The sequence below is a fragment of the Fukomys damarensis genome, unplaced genomic scaffold (genome assembly GCF_012274545.1).
Source record: "Fukomys damarensis isolate Sample0158 unplaced genomic scaffold, DMR_v1.0_HiC HiC_scaffold_14, whole genome shotgun sequence".
NCBI lineage: Eukaryota > Metazoa > Chordata > Mammalia > Rodentia > Bathyergidae > Fukomys > Fukomys damarensis.
This window is the reverse complement of record NW_022900926.1, coordinates 43,986,188-44,002,804: the sequence shown is the minus strand read 5'-3', so window position 1 is coordinate 44,002,804 and position 16,617 is coordinate 43,986,188. Positions and strand designations below refer to the sequence as shown.

The 16,617-nt window shown below is 37.6% G+C and overlaps 1 protein-coding gene across 8 annotated transcripts in view; it reads right to left on the bottom strand.

Annotated features, from left to right (window-relative positions):
- Positions 1-16,617, bottom strand: part of Pkhd1 (PKHD1 ciliary IPT domain containing fibrocystin/polyductin) — a 458,548-nt gene that overhangs the window by 271,811 nt on the left and 170,120 nt on the right. For all 8 annotated transcript variants that reach the window (XM_019208499.1, XM_010631095.1, XM_019208501.1 and 5 more), the window contains 6 exons: positions 10,089-10,299; positions 9,550-9,707; positions 7,228-7,419; positions 3,515-3,640; positions 1,188-1,244; positions 815-945 (listed from right to left, as the gene is read on the bottom strand). In XM_019208499.1, the coding sequence (XP_019064044.1) occupies positions 815-945; positions 1,188-1,244; positions 3,515-3,640; positions 7,228-7,419; positions 9,550-9,707; positions 10,089-10,299 (875 nt within the window). The remainder of the gene's footprint in view (positions 1-814; positions 946-1,187; positions 1,245-3,514; positions 3,641-7,227; positions 7,420-9,549; positions 9,708-10,088; positions 10,300-16,617) is intronic.

Below are 16,617 nucleotides of genomic sequence, written 5' to 3'. Positions count from 1 at the left end.
AATCAAAGGAGGGTTAAACAGATAACCACAACTTTTATGAGAGGTGATTCAGCTGGAGGTAATTAAAAACAGATGATCAGTGAGAAAAACACTCACCCTCTGAGTGCCTCAGAAACATGGCATAATTGTCCTGACACGGACAATCCTCAGAGCAGTGCCCTGAAAGAAAGAGGCCCTTAGCCACTTCCATAGATGGTCCATGAGATAAAAGGATTGGAAAGGGGAAAAGAAACGCCCTTCCATTATTCTGATGCAATTCTTCATTCGGAAATCTATGGTTAAACTGCACAGCTAAGTGTATAGTTAACAGGAATTTCATTTCATAAAGTGTTTAAAATTTTCCCAAGAGAAATTAATGTTAAGTTGTATTAAAAATTAAGATCATCAAAGAATCCTATATCTCCCTAATATCTTACATGACCTCGTACATCTCATGATTCAATCTGAAACACTGTTATAAGGAAATAATATAGCCACATTAACACAGCAAGAGAGTAAAAGTTTTATTTCAGAAGAAATAAAATCAGCGTCCATGGTGGGTAACTCAGGAAGATAGTCATAGTTTGCATTAATCCGAATGACCAGAAAATTATCAATATTTACTGTGTTTGCTCCGTGTAGGCATTGCTTGGAAGAAGTTTTATAAGAATCCTCAGAAAATGATTGTGCTTACTCTAAAGTTTAATGCAGAGTCATAAATTAAGACAAGGAAACATTTCAAACCATATCACTGCTGTTGTTGCTCCCGTGTACATTCAGAATGAATTTTGTGTCCTCTCAGCTCTGACCCTCCTGGTGGAGCTGAAGTTCTTACCTCTATGACATTGTTGGGACTGCGGATGTAGATGCCAGATGGTGCCAACATTTCTGGACTGGAGAGACCCTCGGCACCAGAAACACTGATTATCACGTTGTTTCTTACTATATTCCCCTGTTCTGACAAGCCTAGTTTTAAAATAAAACCCAAAGATTCATAAATACAGTTAAAATTTATACAACCCAACACTTTCGATTCTAATATACATCCCAGTTCATGCAATACATTTCATATAAATGTATATCTGTATGTAGAAAATATTTAGCTCAACAAATTTAAAACATCTAACATTCCCATCAGATCTTCATATAAAATACATGACCATTATAAATGGATTGTTATAGACTTAAAAATCAGTTTACATATTTACCATGTTTTCTTCCAGGAATAAACTCCCAAGGGATAGAGCTTATCTCCTTGAATGTCCCTGAGAACAAAAGACTATATTACTTCATTTAGCACATTTGATGCCACTCAGGAAAACAAGAGACACTGCAACAGTATTTATTCTTTGAGTGTTGGCTGTTTTAATTTTTTGTGTGTTTTTATCTATGAACCAGACCAAGAGATATAGATCATGTGTGGACTTTTAGTTCAAGAGTAATATGGATCAAAAGTTTACTTTCAATAAAATTAAGAGCAGAAAAATAAATCTTTTATTTTACTTCCTAGGAGGAGTCTAAGTGATGGTCTCTTCTCTCAAATTGTCTGTCAGCTCCAACCTTGTCCCTAGGTGTTCAAACTGGCTACCAGCTATCTGCACGCTTCTCTCTTTCCCTGAAAGTCTAGAATGTTCTGGAGAAACAGGCCGGATGAGATCAGAAACCCTCACTCCCATAAGAGAGTAGGAGAGCACACATAAGCCATGAGACACAGAGAGATGAGCCATTTAAGAGGTATTAACAGGGAGCAGGTGCACAGAATCCCTCATGAGACCTTAGGTCTTTGTGTACCTCAGTCTCCTATAATAATAACAAATATTTTAATCCCTCCGTTGCAATACATTAGATATTAAGAGCCTTAATATCTTGCTGCGCAAGCACAAGGACCCAAGTTTGATACCCAGTGACCCCCCAAAAAACTGTTAGAAACTTTGACCCTTTATTTTGATTTGTTTTGAAAGACAGAGTCTTATGACGTAATCTAGACTAGCCTTGAACTTGTGATGTAGGCCAGGCTGGCCTTAAATTTGTGATCCTGTTGCTTCAGCCTTCAAGACTTGGTATTACCAGTGTTTACCACCATGCCCATGTAGAAATTTTGCAGTATTTATCTCAACAGATTGTTCTTAAATAAAACATATATTTCCCCCAATAATATCAGAGTTGAATTAAACATAAAAATCTATTTACCAAATAGAGTTATATTCTTTCATTTAGTGAACTTGATTTGCTTTATTATTCGGATATAATCAGAGACCCTTTGTTCATTTATTCATTCTTTTCTTTGAACTGACAGGCCTAGTGCATGAATTAATATACTGAATGCTAAGGAAATATTGTCCTCATGGAATCTGGTGGTAAAGTGATGATAATCAGATTTATCAGAAATGTTACATCTGATTATATATATATATAATATATATAATGTGTATATATATATATTATATAATATATATAATGTGTATATATATATATTATATAATATATATAATGTGTATATATATATATTATATAATATATATAATGTGTATATATATATATTATATAATATATATAATGTGTATATATATATATTATATAATATATATATATACACATACACACACACACACACGCACACATATCTCGTACTGGGGATCTAACTCAGGACCTTGTGCTTGCAAGGCAGGCAGTAGCCCTACTGAAGTAAATATCTGGCCTCACATTACATATATTTTAAATCAAGAAGTACTGAATGGTGCTTAAAAAGCTTAAACAGAAGGACTAGTCTTGATGGTATTGTGAGATCAATCTGAGATTGAGTAGCTTGAAAAAAGAACAAGAGCTAAGCAAAACTCTGAGACTGAAGAAAGTATTTTTTAAAGGATAAAATGAAATAGATCAGTGTCACTAGAGTACAGAGGGAAACAAAAAGAGCAAGACAAGTTTACATAGATTAACACAGACAAAAGAAATCACAGAAGCAATCTTTCGAACCATATTAAAATCTTTGTTTATATTTTAACAGCCATCAGAAACTCTTAAAGGTTTTTAAGAGGAGGAATGATATGACACAATGAGATTTTTCTAGGTTTTTGCAATGAACTTTAAGGACAAAAATTGAAAACAAGTGATCAGTTAAAAGATTCTGAAGCATGGATGTCTTCCCGAGCCATGAGAGCGATTAAGGAGAGAATTATAGACTTCTTAAGTCGTCGGTCAACATTTAAGTTTGACAGCTAATGAGACTGTACTTGCATGTATTTACATGACTTAAAATTACCATGAAAATATCTGGCAGCAAGTTTTAAACCTCCCATTGTATATTTGTTAACCTGAACTAAACCTTTAAAAGATCAATTCCTTTTGATAAAGTTTAGTAAGTTAATCAGTGATGACTATATTTAAGTGTAGAATTTTTAACCATGGCATACTTGTGAGGATCAGAAAGCCAAAGTTTTATAAATTAGGAATTAAAGATTTGGGGAAAATTCCCTATGAAAAAATAGGTATCCTACTCAAGCATGCAGAAATACAACAAGCTCCTTCTACTTACCCACCAGCAGTGCATGGCCTAAAATCTTATAGATCACGTTACTGTCCACTTCCAGGCCCCAGGTCCTGCCCAAGTCCAGGCCTCTGCTAAAAGAGCTCCAAACTGTGCAACCCCGGATGTAGGAACCTGAACAGGAAAGAGCAAGGTGGAAATCACAACTAGATCTCACAGTCCTTGGATTCTACTGACCATGTCCAAAGTAAGCGATGCCATAGCTAAAAATACCTTCTTAACAACGAAACTCAGAAGCTGAGTTGGAAGGGGCAATCAAATCAAGAAAATAGTTAGCTCAGGCTAATAAGCCTTAAAGATTAAGAGGTTTAAATCTAAGGATTAATTCTTAGAAAAGAAAGTCATCAGAGAAAGAGAAAGTATGGCCAAACCACAAAAGAACCCATGGCTCTCAGGATTCCACCTGACGACCAGCTTTGGCATAAATTTTTATCCCAATATGGTAAATGAGCAGGTAAGGACTGTGGAAAGTAATGCTTATGGACCAACTATGATGTCTGAATGCTGCATCTTCGTAAGGAGATGTCATCATTATTTCTTGAGCTATATCCTACAAACAAATTGATATTTATAACTTGCAAAGCAATGGTAGTCTTAGCCCAAGACTGTCAGAGAGTCCTATTCCAAATTGTTAGCAAAGGCAAATGCCTGATAATCATGACTCTCGTGTTTGAATAGGGAAAGTTTATGAAGTTAGAGGGAAAGTATCCTCTACAATGCTAAAAAGAATCAACATTTAGGAAAATCATTGCCCTGGATTAGTCTTTGCATCTCTGGCCCCTGAACTGGGCTATACAGCCTAGATCAGTCAATAAATAAATATTCCCTGAGTATTAAATATAGTCAAATTGCACTCGATGACATTTCAGTCAGTTATGGGCTACATATACAGTGGTGGGCCCATAAAATACAGTGGAATGAGAGGCTCCCAGCACCTGGCAACATGGCAGCAGTCAAAATGTTGAAGCACAATATATTATTCATGTGTTTGTGATGATACTGGAGAACAAAAAAAGCTACGGCACTACCAGTAATATAAAAGTACAGCACATGTAATTACGTAGCACACATAACACTTAATAATGACAACAAATGACTATATAACTGGTTTGCATGTTTATTCTATTATTTTAGAGTGTAGTCCTTCTACTTACAAAATTAAAAAACTTGCCATTAAGCAGCACACTATGTTGTGCCAACAGTAGCTTCATACATCTCATGCTTACCTCCTTTCTTGATTGCATGGAGAAGCCACTGGACGTGGCTGATCTGCACCATCTTGGTTTGCATAAGTGCACTCTGTGATACTCACATGATGACAAAACTGCCCAATGACACATTTCTTAAAATATACCCTCATGGATTTAAAAAAAGCATGACTGTGTGTGTTTTAGGGATTGTGTGTTACGTTGGCAATATAAACGCCAGCAAAGCTAAGCAGACTCACATTGGTGTATTTTCAACCTGGTGGAGGAAAATGACACTAAAAAACAAAAATTTATTTTTTGGAAAATTAAACATAAATCCAGAGAAAGGAGCCTAGTATTATTATAAGAAATGAAGAGAGGATATATATAGATTCCACATATCAAGGATATTGGTTCATAAAATATTTTGACTTTTAGAATCAGAACTACCCAGAAAATTCTCAATTTTAGTGTCTTGTAGACAGTGGATCCCTACATTTCCCTCTATCACAGCTCCCTTAGTAGTAGAGATCTTTATATTACTAACAAGTATCCACTGTATTGATTAACTGACCCATATCTACTTCTTTCAGAAACATTACCTGCTACAGACTTATTCTAACTCTGAATTGCCACAGTATGACACCATCAGAATGAATACATCTGAATAGCCCTTATGGGTAGAATTCAGGAACTGGTGACCCCTTTATAGTACTGTGCAAAAGCTGAGCGTGGTGGTGCACGCCTGTAATCCCAGCACTCTGGAGGCTGAGGCACGAGGATCGCTGTGAGTTCGAGACCAGCCTGAGCTACACAGTGAGTTCCAGAGCAGTCTGAACTACAGAGTGAAACCCTGTCTCATAAAAACAAAACAAGCAAACAAACAAAGTACTGTGCAAAGATTCCAATGCCTTCTAACTCTAGAGGCTGGGACAATTGGTGGCCTGCAGGGTATGAAATAATAAAAGATGCTTTGATGTAAACATGACAGAAGTCTCTAATTCCAGGGTTAATGTGTTACTCCTTGCTATAGAAAGAAATACATTTTATTTCAACATGGACTTACAGAGGATAATATCTTAATGCAGTGGTTTCTAAACATGTGCATTAAATCCTTTTCAAACAAAATCAAATATGTAGAAATTGATAAAAAGGGTAGTTACTCCATAAAAGACTTGAGGTAAATTAAGTGAATTTTGAATAAGGGGTTCAAATGATAATTTGTGTGTGACTATCATCCTCTTTCCCTGAAGCTGGCATCAAATACTCGGCAGCACTGCATGGAGTTAACAACAAAGAACCAGAGAAGAGTGCGCAGAAGTACCAACTGACCCAGTGTAGAAGGAAAGGGATCATGGTAGGAACTATAAACCTAAATGACTGGAATACATAAATAGCTAGCAGATTAGGATAGATACCCAAAGAGCTAGCAGATGATTTGAAAGGAGAGAAACAATTGTAAGTGGCTAGCAAGAGATTCTGCCCTTAATATTTTTAAGGATCCCTCTGTCGTTGCCCATCAAAACTCTACTAAAGGCTCAACCTTATTTCTCAAGTCCAAGGGGCAGCACAAAGTTGACCTGATGTCTTTTTTCTGGGGGTACTGGCTATTGAACTCGGGACCTTGGTCTTGTGAGTCAGGTAGGTGGCAGAACCAGTGAGCTAAATCCCCAGCCCAACCTGAAGTCTTTTGTTCAGGCATCAACCTTTGATGAGCAGCACCTATAAACAAAGGCAAAACTTGAAAGTGTGGGTATTAGATGTGTTGGGGAATTGGAGGATCACTCAGAAACAGAGCTGGTTGTTCTCAGTACTTAGCATTTGTACCCTTTCACTCTGCGTATCAGCTTTGTTGTTAGGGTTTCACCCTGGAAGCTCCTATATCCCTCTGACCTCGGTTTCAGATCTCTTATTGGTACATCCAGCCACATTCTTTTCTTCTAGTTCTGATTTTATTTTTCACTGAGTGGTTCACACCTGAAATTGATGCTTTGTGCTCATTTCTGTATCTGCGGCTTTAGCCAACCTCTACACACCAGTCTATGTTCCCAGAAAAAGTACTTTTATCTCAGCTCTTCCTCCCCTATGCTCTCTCAGACAGAAGACTTCTCTGAGTCAGGACAACTCCTCTGCCTGGACTCCCACAGTGTTAATTATCTATACTGTTCAAAGTTAGTTCGCCTACTATCACAGCACTAGTGAGCGAAAGTGGCAGGATTCAGGGTACAAGGCTGTGCAGCTCTCTCCACATATCAGTGATGCTTCTCAAATTTTACTCCTGAGATGTCTCCTTCCAGAACAATCAGCTATGCATATTTAAAATTCAGATGCCTGGGCTCAAATTTAAATTCTACCAATGATTTTTAGGCACACTAAAATTGAAAAATGCTGATGTTGACTATAAAGAGGTATCCACCTACAAATTCCTCAAATCCCACAAATCCCTTATTATGTATGACCCACATAAGTGCCTTAGAGAAAAAGACAGAAAGTAAGAAGTTTTTGATCCCTTACCTCTCATTGCTCCCACCAGAGTGATGGAGCTCAGGTGCTTCTGGAAGGCTTGCCCCATGTGTCGGAACTGCACCCCCTTCAGCTGGACCCGGCTGGGCTCCTTTGGGAAAGACTGAATGATGATTCTGGCCCCCAGATCCCTGGATCCCAGCACCTTCTCACTCTTGGAATACAAACAGTGCTGCAGATTACCTGAAACACAGAATGAAATCCAGGGGAACTAGACTAATAGAATATGCTTTGAGACAAATCTCTCTGTTTAGAAGGCACTTCCAGCACAATGGAAATCCATTGTTATTTCTTTCATATAGTAATCTTATTTTTACTTTAATTACCCTCTGTGGATTATTAGTTAAAAGATCTGATCACTACAGCATAATGTTGCTTTTATTATTTCCAGAAATTCCTAAAACAATCATCTTAATTATTGCATAAAGTGATAGATTATAACCCACAAATCTAACCTAAAAAGATGATTATTTCAACACAAGAGACCCCCGGAGACAATGCACAGTAAGGACTTTCTCACAACTTCTACTGCTACAGTGTCGGGACCTCAGGATCCACAGCACTTACCATAGACACAGGACATTTGTTGATGTGCACTAACCTCAGGAAGGAGAAAAAAATCAACTCCTGAACTGATTCTTTATTATCCATGTTAATGAACCAAGGAAGTAGCAATCATACAAAACAATGTCATTCCACAGTGAATTTCAGAATCCAGCCATTTGCTAATACCGAAATGAATATATAAAAGGTAAATAAAGAGATGCTTTATATTTGCATGCTTTATTGGTTGCTCCAGTAATCCATGACATTTCCAAATGTCCAGACTTTGTATTATAAGATTTAGCTAGCATGTCCCATACTTTTGTCCTATACAAAAGGCTAAATGACTCATTCTGAGAATACTGTAGCTATATTTAAGATTTATGATGACATCAAGGATGTATTTTATTAGGAACTAACAGATTTCTAATAGCTCAAACCTTAAGCTGAGCGTGGTATTGCATGACTGTAATCTCAGCACTTGGGAGGCTGAAGCAGGAGGATCACTCTAAATTCAAGGCAAGTTAGCCTAAGCTACATAGTGAGTTCAAGGCCAGCCTGATCTACAGAATAAGACCCTGTCTTGAGAAACCAAAATAAATTCAAAAGGCGCAATTCCAGAACCATGTTCTTACTGGTTACGTGATAAAATTCCATGTTTTGCAAAGTGTGATCTGAGAAAATCTGTATGAGAATTATCAAGCAGGTTTGAATGGTATGCAGATCTCAGTTTGGCAAAACTGTTAAAGTTTGTGGTGAATCAATTCTAACCCACTGTCACACAGACATATTTTATAGAATGGCATGATTGTGAGTCAATGACTTGGGTGGAAGAAGATGAGGAAGATCTCTCTCCACACCCAACTACATTGCTATGTTACACTTACTTGCAACTACATGCAGATGCCACTCAAATTTTTAACCTTAGCTTTGTCTGAGTTTCAGACATTACTGTACATCTCTTGCATGTTGCTGGCCTGCCACCTCTGTTTCAACACACACAAATTTAAACACATGATCGTCACCCTCTCACCCCAAAACATGCTCCCCTTCCCAGCTCAGTAAATGGCTTCATCATCCATCCAGAGCTCATGCCTGGAAGTCATCCTTGACACCCTCCCCATCCTGGACCAAAGTTAACAAATGATGTCTTCACAACATGTGAAAGCCTCATAATCTACAGCCTGGGAAACCAAAACATAACCTACTAAACTAACCATCCCTGAAATCGATGTTTAATAGGCACATCAGTGTGATTCAGTGCCTGCTATTCTGCTAGAAGATAAATGAACTTTTCCCACCACTTACTCAAAGTATGTGGTAGCTCACTCACAAAACAAACCCCAAAAGGAGTGGGAGAGCAAGTCTAATCAAGAAGAATATGGTCCTGGAGCCTATGATTCTGGCATTAGGATTTCCCGGAAAATCTTAGAAGAAGCCTAGAATCAAAGTTAAGATTACATCTAACCTGGAAATGCAATTCAGCTCTACAGTTTTAATTCTTTAATAGAATTTCCCCCCCAGAAACATAGTTCAATTATTATTTCTTTTGTCTTTTTTGTGTGTGTCTCTTTCACATGTTTGTTTGGAAGTGAAGAGGGGAATTAAATGATAATTTATCAAGAACATTCTGAAAATTACAGAATATCATTGACATCCAAAGGTTAAGAGCTTATTCTATTTTGAAGGAGATCAACTAGTGCATTGCCATGTGTCATGTGAAAACATTCTTTTTCATTTATAAGATTTTCTAACGAAACTTTCCTCTACCTTCTGGAACACTGCTCTCCTGGCATGATGCTAGAAACTTCCTCCTCTCATGAGTAAGATTTCCTTTTATGGTAATACTCCTGCTGAGCAGAGCAACTGTGGCCTTTAAAATTCGCTGCTCTCCAGCCACCCAGTTCTCTGTCCAGTTGTGAGAATATCTGAAAAAGAGAAAAGGAGGAAGGTATATCTAAGGACATCCCTCCAAATCTTAGAAATCACAAGTCATGAGATGATTTCAATTCTTCCTTTGAGATTCATTTCTTTAGCAACTCACATACCAAAGAGTGAGTGAACCATGCTCACAAGTGCATAAAAATTTTAAAATATGCTGATTATTGAACTGACAATGTGCTGTAAAATAGAGTTCCAGAGCCTCACAAATTATGAGCTCCACATCTTCAAATCGTTTCATGTTTTATCATTTTCTTATCCAACCTTTCTAACACACAAATACATCAGAAGACAAAATGTCCAGACTGCAATGCAATTAGGATGTTGTGTTCTTCTGTGTAACTTGGCCACACTGACCATCTGTATACCTCAGGGGTGACCTAAGATGGAGATCTGCATGGTGCGTGGTCTCCACAGTGACAATCTCCTCCAGCAGGCTGGCACCTTCAACTCCTGTCCCACTGACAATGACAACTTTATCCCCGGGACGCCAGTCCACGGCATCTTCCAGAGCCAACACCGTATCTTCTGCACGGCTGGCCGCTCGAAGGTGGGTGACGGTTACTGCTGGTAGGGAACCTAAAGCACCCCAAAGAAACATCGCATAGACATTTTAATAATTAAGAAGAATGTGAGGTCATTCAAATAGTTCTGTGAGAAGAAAGAATCTAGTGAAGTAAGCCTCAGCATCATTATCATTTTGTGACGAGTATTTTATTTTGAAATGGGTTTGGGAGGCAACATTTTTCTCATCTGTAAAAGGTGTAATAAAAGTGGTACAGCACAGAAGAGGGAGGTATGAAAAACAATGCATTTAGATCAGATATCATGCTAAATTTAGATGAGTCGGAGGTTCCTTTGGGTAACACTATGTGGGCAAAAATACAGTGAATGTTCACATTTTTTAAACAATGTATTACAGTAAGTCACATCACAATCTCCTTCAGCATACTCCTGCTTGCTCAGGACACACTTGCCCCATCATTCTTGCCATTTTCTGAAGCAGTTTTGGAAGTCTTCCACCGTGGGTGTCTTTAAGTCATGCTGTTGTGGTGAATAAGATGGATGGGGAGATGAGGGCAAACTGTAATATTTTTAAGAGCCTGCCTTTCCCAGCAGAATTCACCCTTTTATCATATTTTATAAAGACACTCACGAAGGACTGCCAGACTGCTTTGGAAAATGATAAGAATAAGAGATGATTTTATTCAAAGCAAGGAAGGGTATTTTGAGGGAGTTCGATGGCAATGGGTCTTTTATTGCAACAATTTCTTAATTTAAAAATTCACTGTATATTTTGATTGCATCATGTACTGATGGGTTGGATTCAATTTTCTCTATTTAAAATACAATAGAACGGTGTTCTACAATAGGGTTTTAGGAGGATTAAATGGGGCAATATTTATGAAACATGTAGCTTGAACCTTGCTGCGTTACAGACCCTCAACATATTAGTCTTTTTCCTTTTTTCCTTGCATCACATTGTGTCTTGAGGATGAGATTTTATTACTTCTTCCTTCTTCCAAAAAGAAAAAGTGATAGACTCTGATATATAGAGAAAAAATGGTAACCTCTGATTTTTCACAAGCAGACATCAACCAACCTTGCAAATCATGTAAGCAGGATGGAAAAGCAAAACTACCTTGGAATGGTGGCCCTAAATTTGATTGTCTCAAATAATCCCTTCAAACTCTAGAACTGGGTGGGTCTAGGAGAGGATTGTCAAGAAAACTCAAAGAGAAAATCGGTGACTCTAGATATCTTAGTGTGTATTGTACTCCAGCCTCCCATCTGACTGTCCCTATACCAGGCCCACTCATCCTTAACTACATGAGATTTAAGAAGGTCATCAGCCTCAGAGTTTACGTGGGACTTTTCCAGAAAGGGTCAAAGCAATATTTTTAAGGCATTATCTAAAGCAATATTTCAGAAAACATATGGCTTACTCCCAACTTCTGTCTACACCCTCAGTGCATTTCCTTCCTCCTTTGTAATAGATCACAATTTACCAGCTCACAGCAAATTTCTGTCCTCCCTTGTTGAACTGAAGCAAAGTAATAATACTAACATCTCTAACTACAGAGGAAGCCAACAATAAATCATTTTCAAATTATTTTAAACTTTCCTCTTTATTTTTCTGTATGTGTGCAGGCACTTGTACCAGTAATGTTGTTCTCAGCTTAGAAAGGTCTTTGGGTTAATGATATGATTCCTGAAGTTTACTCAGGCAATAATTTTAATCTTAAAAAATTTTTACAGAGTTCAAAATTTCTAATTATAGGGCAGGTGAAAATTAAGACATAAATCATCCCAAAAGCAAATAATTTTAATTTTAGTCCTTATTTGTATATCTTAACCTTTGGGAACAATAAAATGAAATAAATTTTATTTATATGTATATGCATATGTGTGAATTTCTCTGACCTGTTCTTGGTGGCCTACATAGAAAAATCTTTACCAAACATAGAAAACTGTTTATCAAAGACACAGTGCTATCAAACCCTGTGATCAGGTGTTCGGATACCGCATCAATATGTAATAATTAGGTATCTACCAACCTACAAGCTATATATGGCAAAGCCAGCAGCGACAACAAACATGTTTTTCAACTAATCATTCTTAGAAGTAACAGTCAAGTCAGAATGAATGAAAAAAAAATCACAGAATCTTTAAGTGTATGTTTAATTCACATGCCTTTGAATGTTGACAGAGCCTCTAGAAAGTTATAATTTATTTGAAAATATTCACTCTCACCACAAAAATTACATCTCTCTGCATATAACTAAATGTTAATCTTGGATGTTTCATGAGTGTGAGTCTCTCATGTCCACCACATAGTATATATTGACATGTGGATAACTTTCCGTCACCTCAAACTCCAAAATAATTGTGACGATCACCTGAGCAAGATGCTATGCAAACAGCTTTTATAACAATTCCTTGTTATATTCTTTTTTAAAATGCTTTGTGAAGTTTTTATATGCATTGCTTCTTTATCCATTAACCTGCAGTATTTCCCTAGAGTACTAAGTAATCAAGCCCCAAATGCCTTTTCTGACTTTCCCAAATTCTCTATAACTTGATACTTCTTTATAGTCTCTAACTTAACAAGTTTTCTATTCCAGAAATCTCAGTATCTTTACCTCTTCTCATTTAACAGTACCCTTCCTACCTCTTCCCTTGGCCAATTCTGTCCTTTCCACCTGTATGGCCTGCTGTCTGCTTTCACCTATCCTTCCAAACCATGGTTCAAATCCCACCTCTTCCATTAAATGTCAGAGAGAACATCAGCTTCCTCCTTAAGATGCTAATTCTGTACCTTCTTTTTCACAGCTTGTAGTGGTATGTGATCCTCACTAGAGCAAAAGCTAGAGGTACAGATGGGATTTAAGAATGGCAAGTTCTCTTGGTAGCTGGAGAACCACTTATTTGAGTCATTTTGCCTAAGAAAAGAAGCTTACACGAGAGGTAGATGAAGAAGAGGATGACATGGCAGATACTGGGCAGATACTGGCCTCCCCTGACCACACGGACCAGACTGGCCCTGAGGGAAGAGCTTGAAGGAACTCTTTAAATGGCTTTTGTACCTGATGCTCTTCTGTATGGGATTTTCCTGTCAGGCTTTGCTGCTTTCCTTAGAATAATATTTTACTTGATTCCTAAAGAAGCTCCCAACCCCTCCTAACTAAACAAGCCCTTTATCATAATCCATCATCTCTGAGGAACAGCTGGTAAAAAAATTTTTCCCAAATTTTAGGTTGTCTCTTAGCTCTGCTGATGGTTTCTTTTGCAGGGCAGGAGCTTTTTAATAAGATGAGATCCCAGTTGTTGATTCTTTGTGCAAATTCCTATGCTACTGAGGATTTGTTCATAAAGTCTTTTCCTATGCCAATGTCTTCAAGAGTTTTGCCTAACTTATCTTCCAGAAAATTTATTCTTTTTAATATTTACATTCTCAACATGCCTCTCCTCTCTACACTTAAAACTACCGAAATTTTATTTCTATTTCAGTAATAATCTATTTTTCTCCCACTAAATGTGAAATCAAAACCATTTCTATTTTTGTTCACTTTTATGATACCAAAGCCACTCACAGTGTCTAACATGTAGTAAACACTCCATATTTCATTCTGAATGAGAAAAATCAAGAACAAGACATGGAGAAACAAGTCCTTCAAAGCTTAGATATCCAGGTAATTAGCTTGGACCCTGAGTGGCTTAGAAAGGCAGTCACCACACTCCACTGACACCGTATACTTCCACACTTGGGGCTGACCATGTGGGATCAACGAAGCCTGTACCTTTGAAGTGCCAGGTTCCATTTCCTCATGATGTTCACCAGCAGCAAGGCAGGGGCTCACCTTCCTAGACAAAGGCAACGATGAAGGAAGCCAGAGCAGAAGGAAAACAGCATGAAAGAGGCCTCCCGGTAACTATGACTGACACCCTGGTTGACTGACTCACATGAACTATGTCACGAGAATACCCACAGCCAGAAGATAGGAATGCTGAGGAAGGCTAGGGGACCTGTGGGAGCTGTGGGTTGCAGGCAGGAACATTTTCGTCATCACTACTAAAATGCCCTTGAAGCTGAGCAGGCTGAGGGGGACCTGGAGAGACTTCTATAGTTACAAACCTATAGTCAGTACGATACATTTCAGTCCTAAATCCTTCTCTAATTATTACTGTGTATATACAGGTGTCTAACTATGGTTGATGTTTAAATTTTTTTAATGTATTACAGTAAAAGACACATTACCAAGAACAATGAGATGAATGTGTTCAGAGCAAGGGGGAGCATTTTGATGGGAATAAATGGTAATGTGCTTTCCACTGTGATAAAGTTTTTATTTAAATATTCTGTATATGCTTTGTTTGTTCCATTTTAATCAACCATTTACAGCAATTTATGTCACATAAAAACATTTGGTGTGTCCTTATCCACCTTATTTACTAGTTCTGGCACCATGTGACTTCTGGCTCAGCTCCAATTCAAAATGACAATGCAAGGTCAATATTTTGAATCAGTTCTGGACACTGAGGAAGCAGTAACAGTGCAACTAAGGACACTTATAGGACTGCTTCAAAGAGTGGCAAGAATGAAAGTGTTTGGAGTGGGTGGGTAGTTTGAAGTAGATTAATGGCAATAAGTACCTCACTATAATAAATTTTTTATATTTAAACATTAACCATGTTTTTTCATCATACCTCTTATATCCTAGTCTTAATAGTGCTGTGAATGTAGGGTCACTGCTATGTGTTTCTTCTACATCTGTCATAATTTCCAAACACACATTTATTGAGAATTTCAAATAAACCTAGCCTATGCTACATACTTTCCCTCTGATGTAAGAGCTGATTTTGTTTTGTTCTGCTGGCTTTTGTTTCTTATTTTTATTTTCATTAACAGATTGTATACATAAGAGACTAAAAGTTTTCAAGGACAAGGAGAATGAGATATGAGCACCAGACGCTGACCAGGTCTTCTGAATCCAGGACCAGAGATGTAGACAAGTAAGGCAGTTCCTAGCCTTGGAAGATACGTGTATATTAATTGTGACCGATCAGCTTTTGAGTCTCAAAATTTTGTTATAGATGCTATACAAGTGCCATGCAAGGTGGCAAATGTGAGTCATTTCTCTTCATAAGACTCTGAAAACCTAGGTTGGCCCCCTCCCTTCCTTCCTATACCACAACATTTTTTAAAGACATCTAAAACTACAATTTTTAAAGCTCAATAATTTATAAATATGCTCAAATAAAAATAGGCTATGCCCTTAACTTGTAATTTAATACAATGTTTAACCACACTGCGATCTCATTGTTTGTTAGCCAACAAACTATCCACTTACTCCCACTAACGACTTCTACTCATAATTGTATTTCCTATAAATTATTATTCAAGCATTTCAGGGTCACTCATCCATAATTACACAGTCCCAGAAAAGCCAGTTTACCAAATTGGCATGGAGAGAAAAAAGTAATCTTTATGGGTTGACACACTTTAAAATCACTAATTGTCCTGTTTATTCTGTAAGACTTAAATCTTTATTCCAAGTAAATAACTGCCAAGACCTTTCAAATAATTAGAAGGGATTGAGGGAGGAAGAGAAAGGAAAAAGTAGAAGAGAGAGAAGAATCACTTCATTAAAATAATGTTCAGATCAGAATGGAAATAGAAAAGAACTCACAAAACAACTAGAAACATTGCTCTCAACCATATGCAAATAACTTCCTCCATGTTTCTGAATGTAGCTTCTCCAATGTCCATAGCAAAGCAATAACTGCTATCTTTTCTTATGTGTAGATAAAAGTTCGGTAAGCACTGGGAAGACAAACATGAAGAGAACAGTCTCTTTTGTGAAATACTCACTACTAGTAGAAGAACACACACACACAAAATGCATCATGTTAAGTGCTAAGATGGAGGGTCACCCAGGGTCTATCCACACACAGACATGGGCCATCTCACTCACAGCAAGGAAGTCATTGCTTCTGAGAAAGCTTCCTAGAAGAGTGATAAATGAGTTGGATTTAGAAAAATGAGTCCGTTGCCCAGATAACAAAATGGGAAGAGATCCAATAGAGATATCTCTAGAGGTATCAAAGAAGTGCTACCTTCTGGATCTATGCAACTGGAGCTCTACATTTTTGCTGCTTTGATTCAAAATAAGTGACTAGGAAGAAAGAGTACACTGTAAGGTGAATGGAAACATCGGGGCCTTCCAAGCACCAATGAGAATCTTAGGCTCCTCTGAGTGCCAGGTTTAATCCATACAGAATATCCTTCAGTAGTGGTGCAAAATCCACTTGGGCTGAGCTAAAGGCTTGTATGGAATGCCTTTAATACCCACTTATGTTCATCATGCCAAAATATATAGAAAGTTAAATATCATT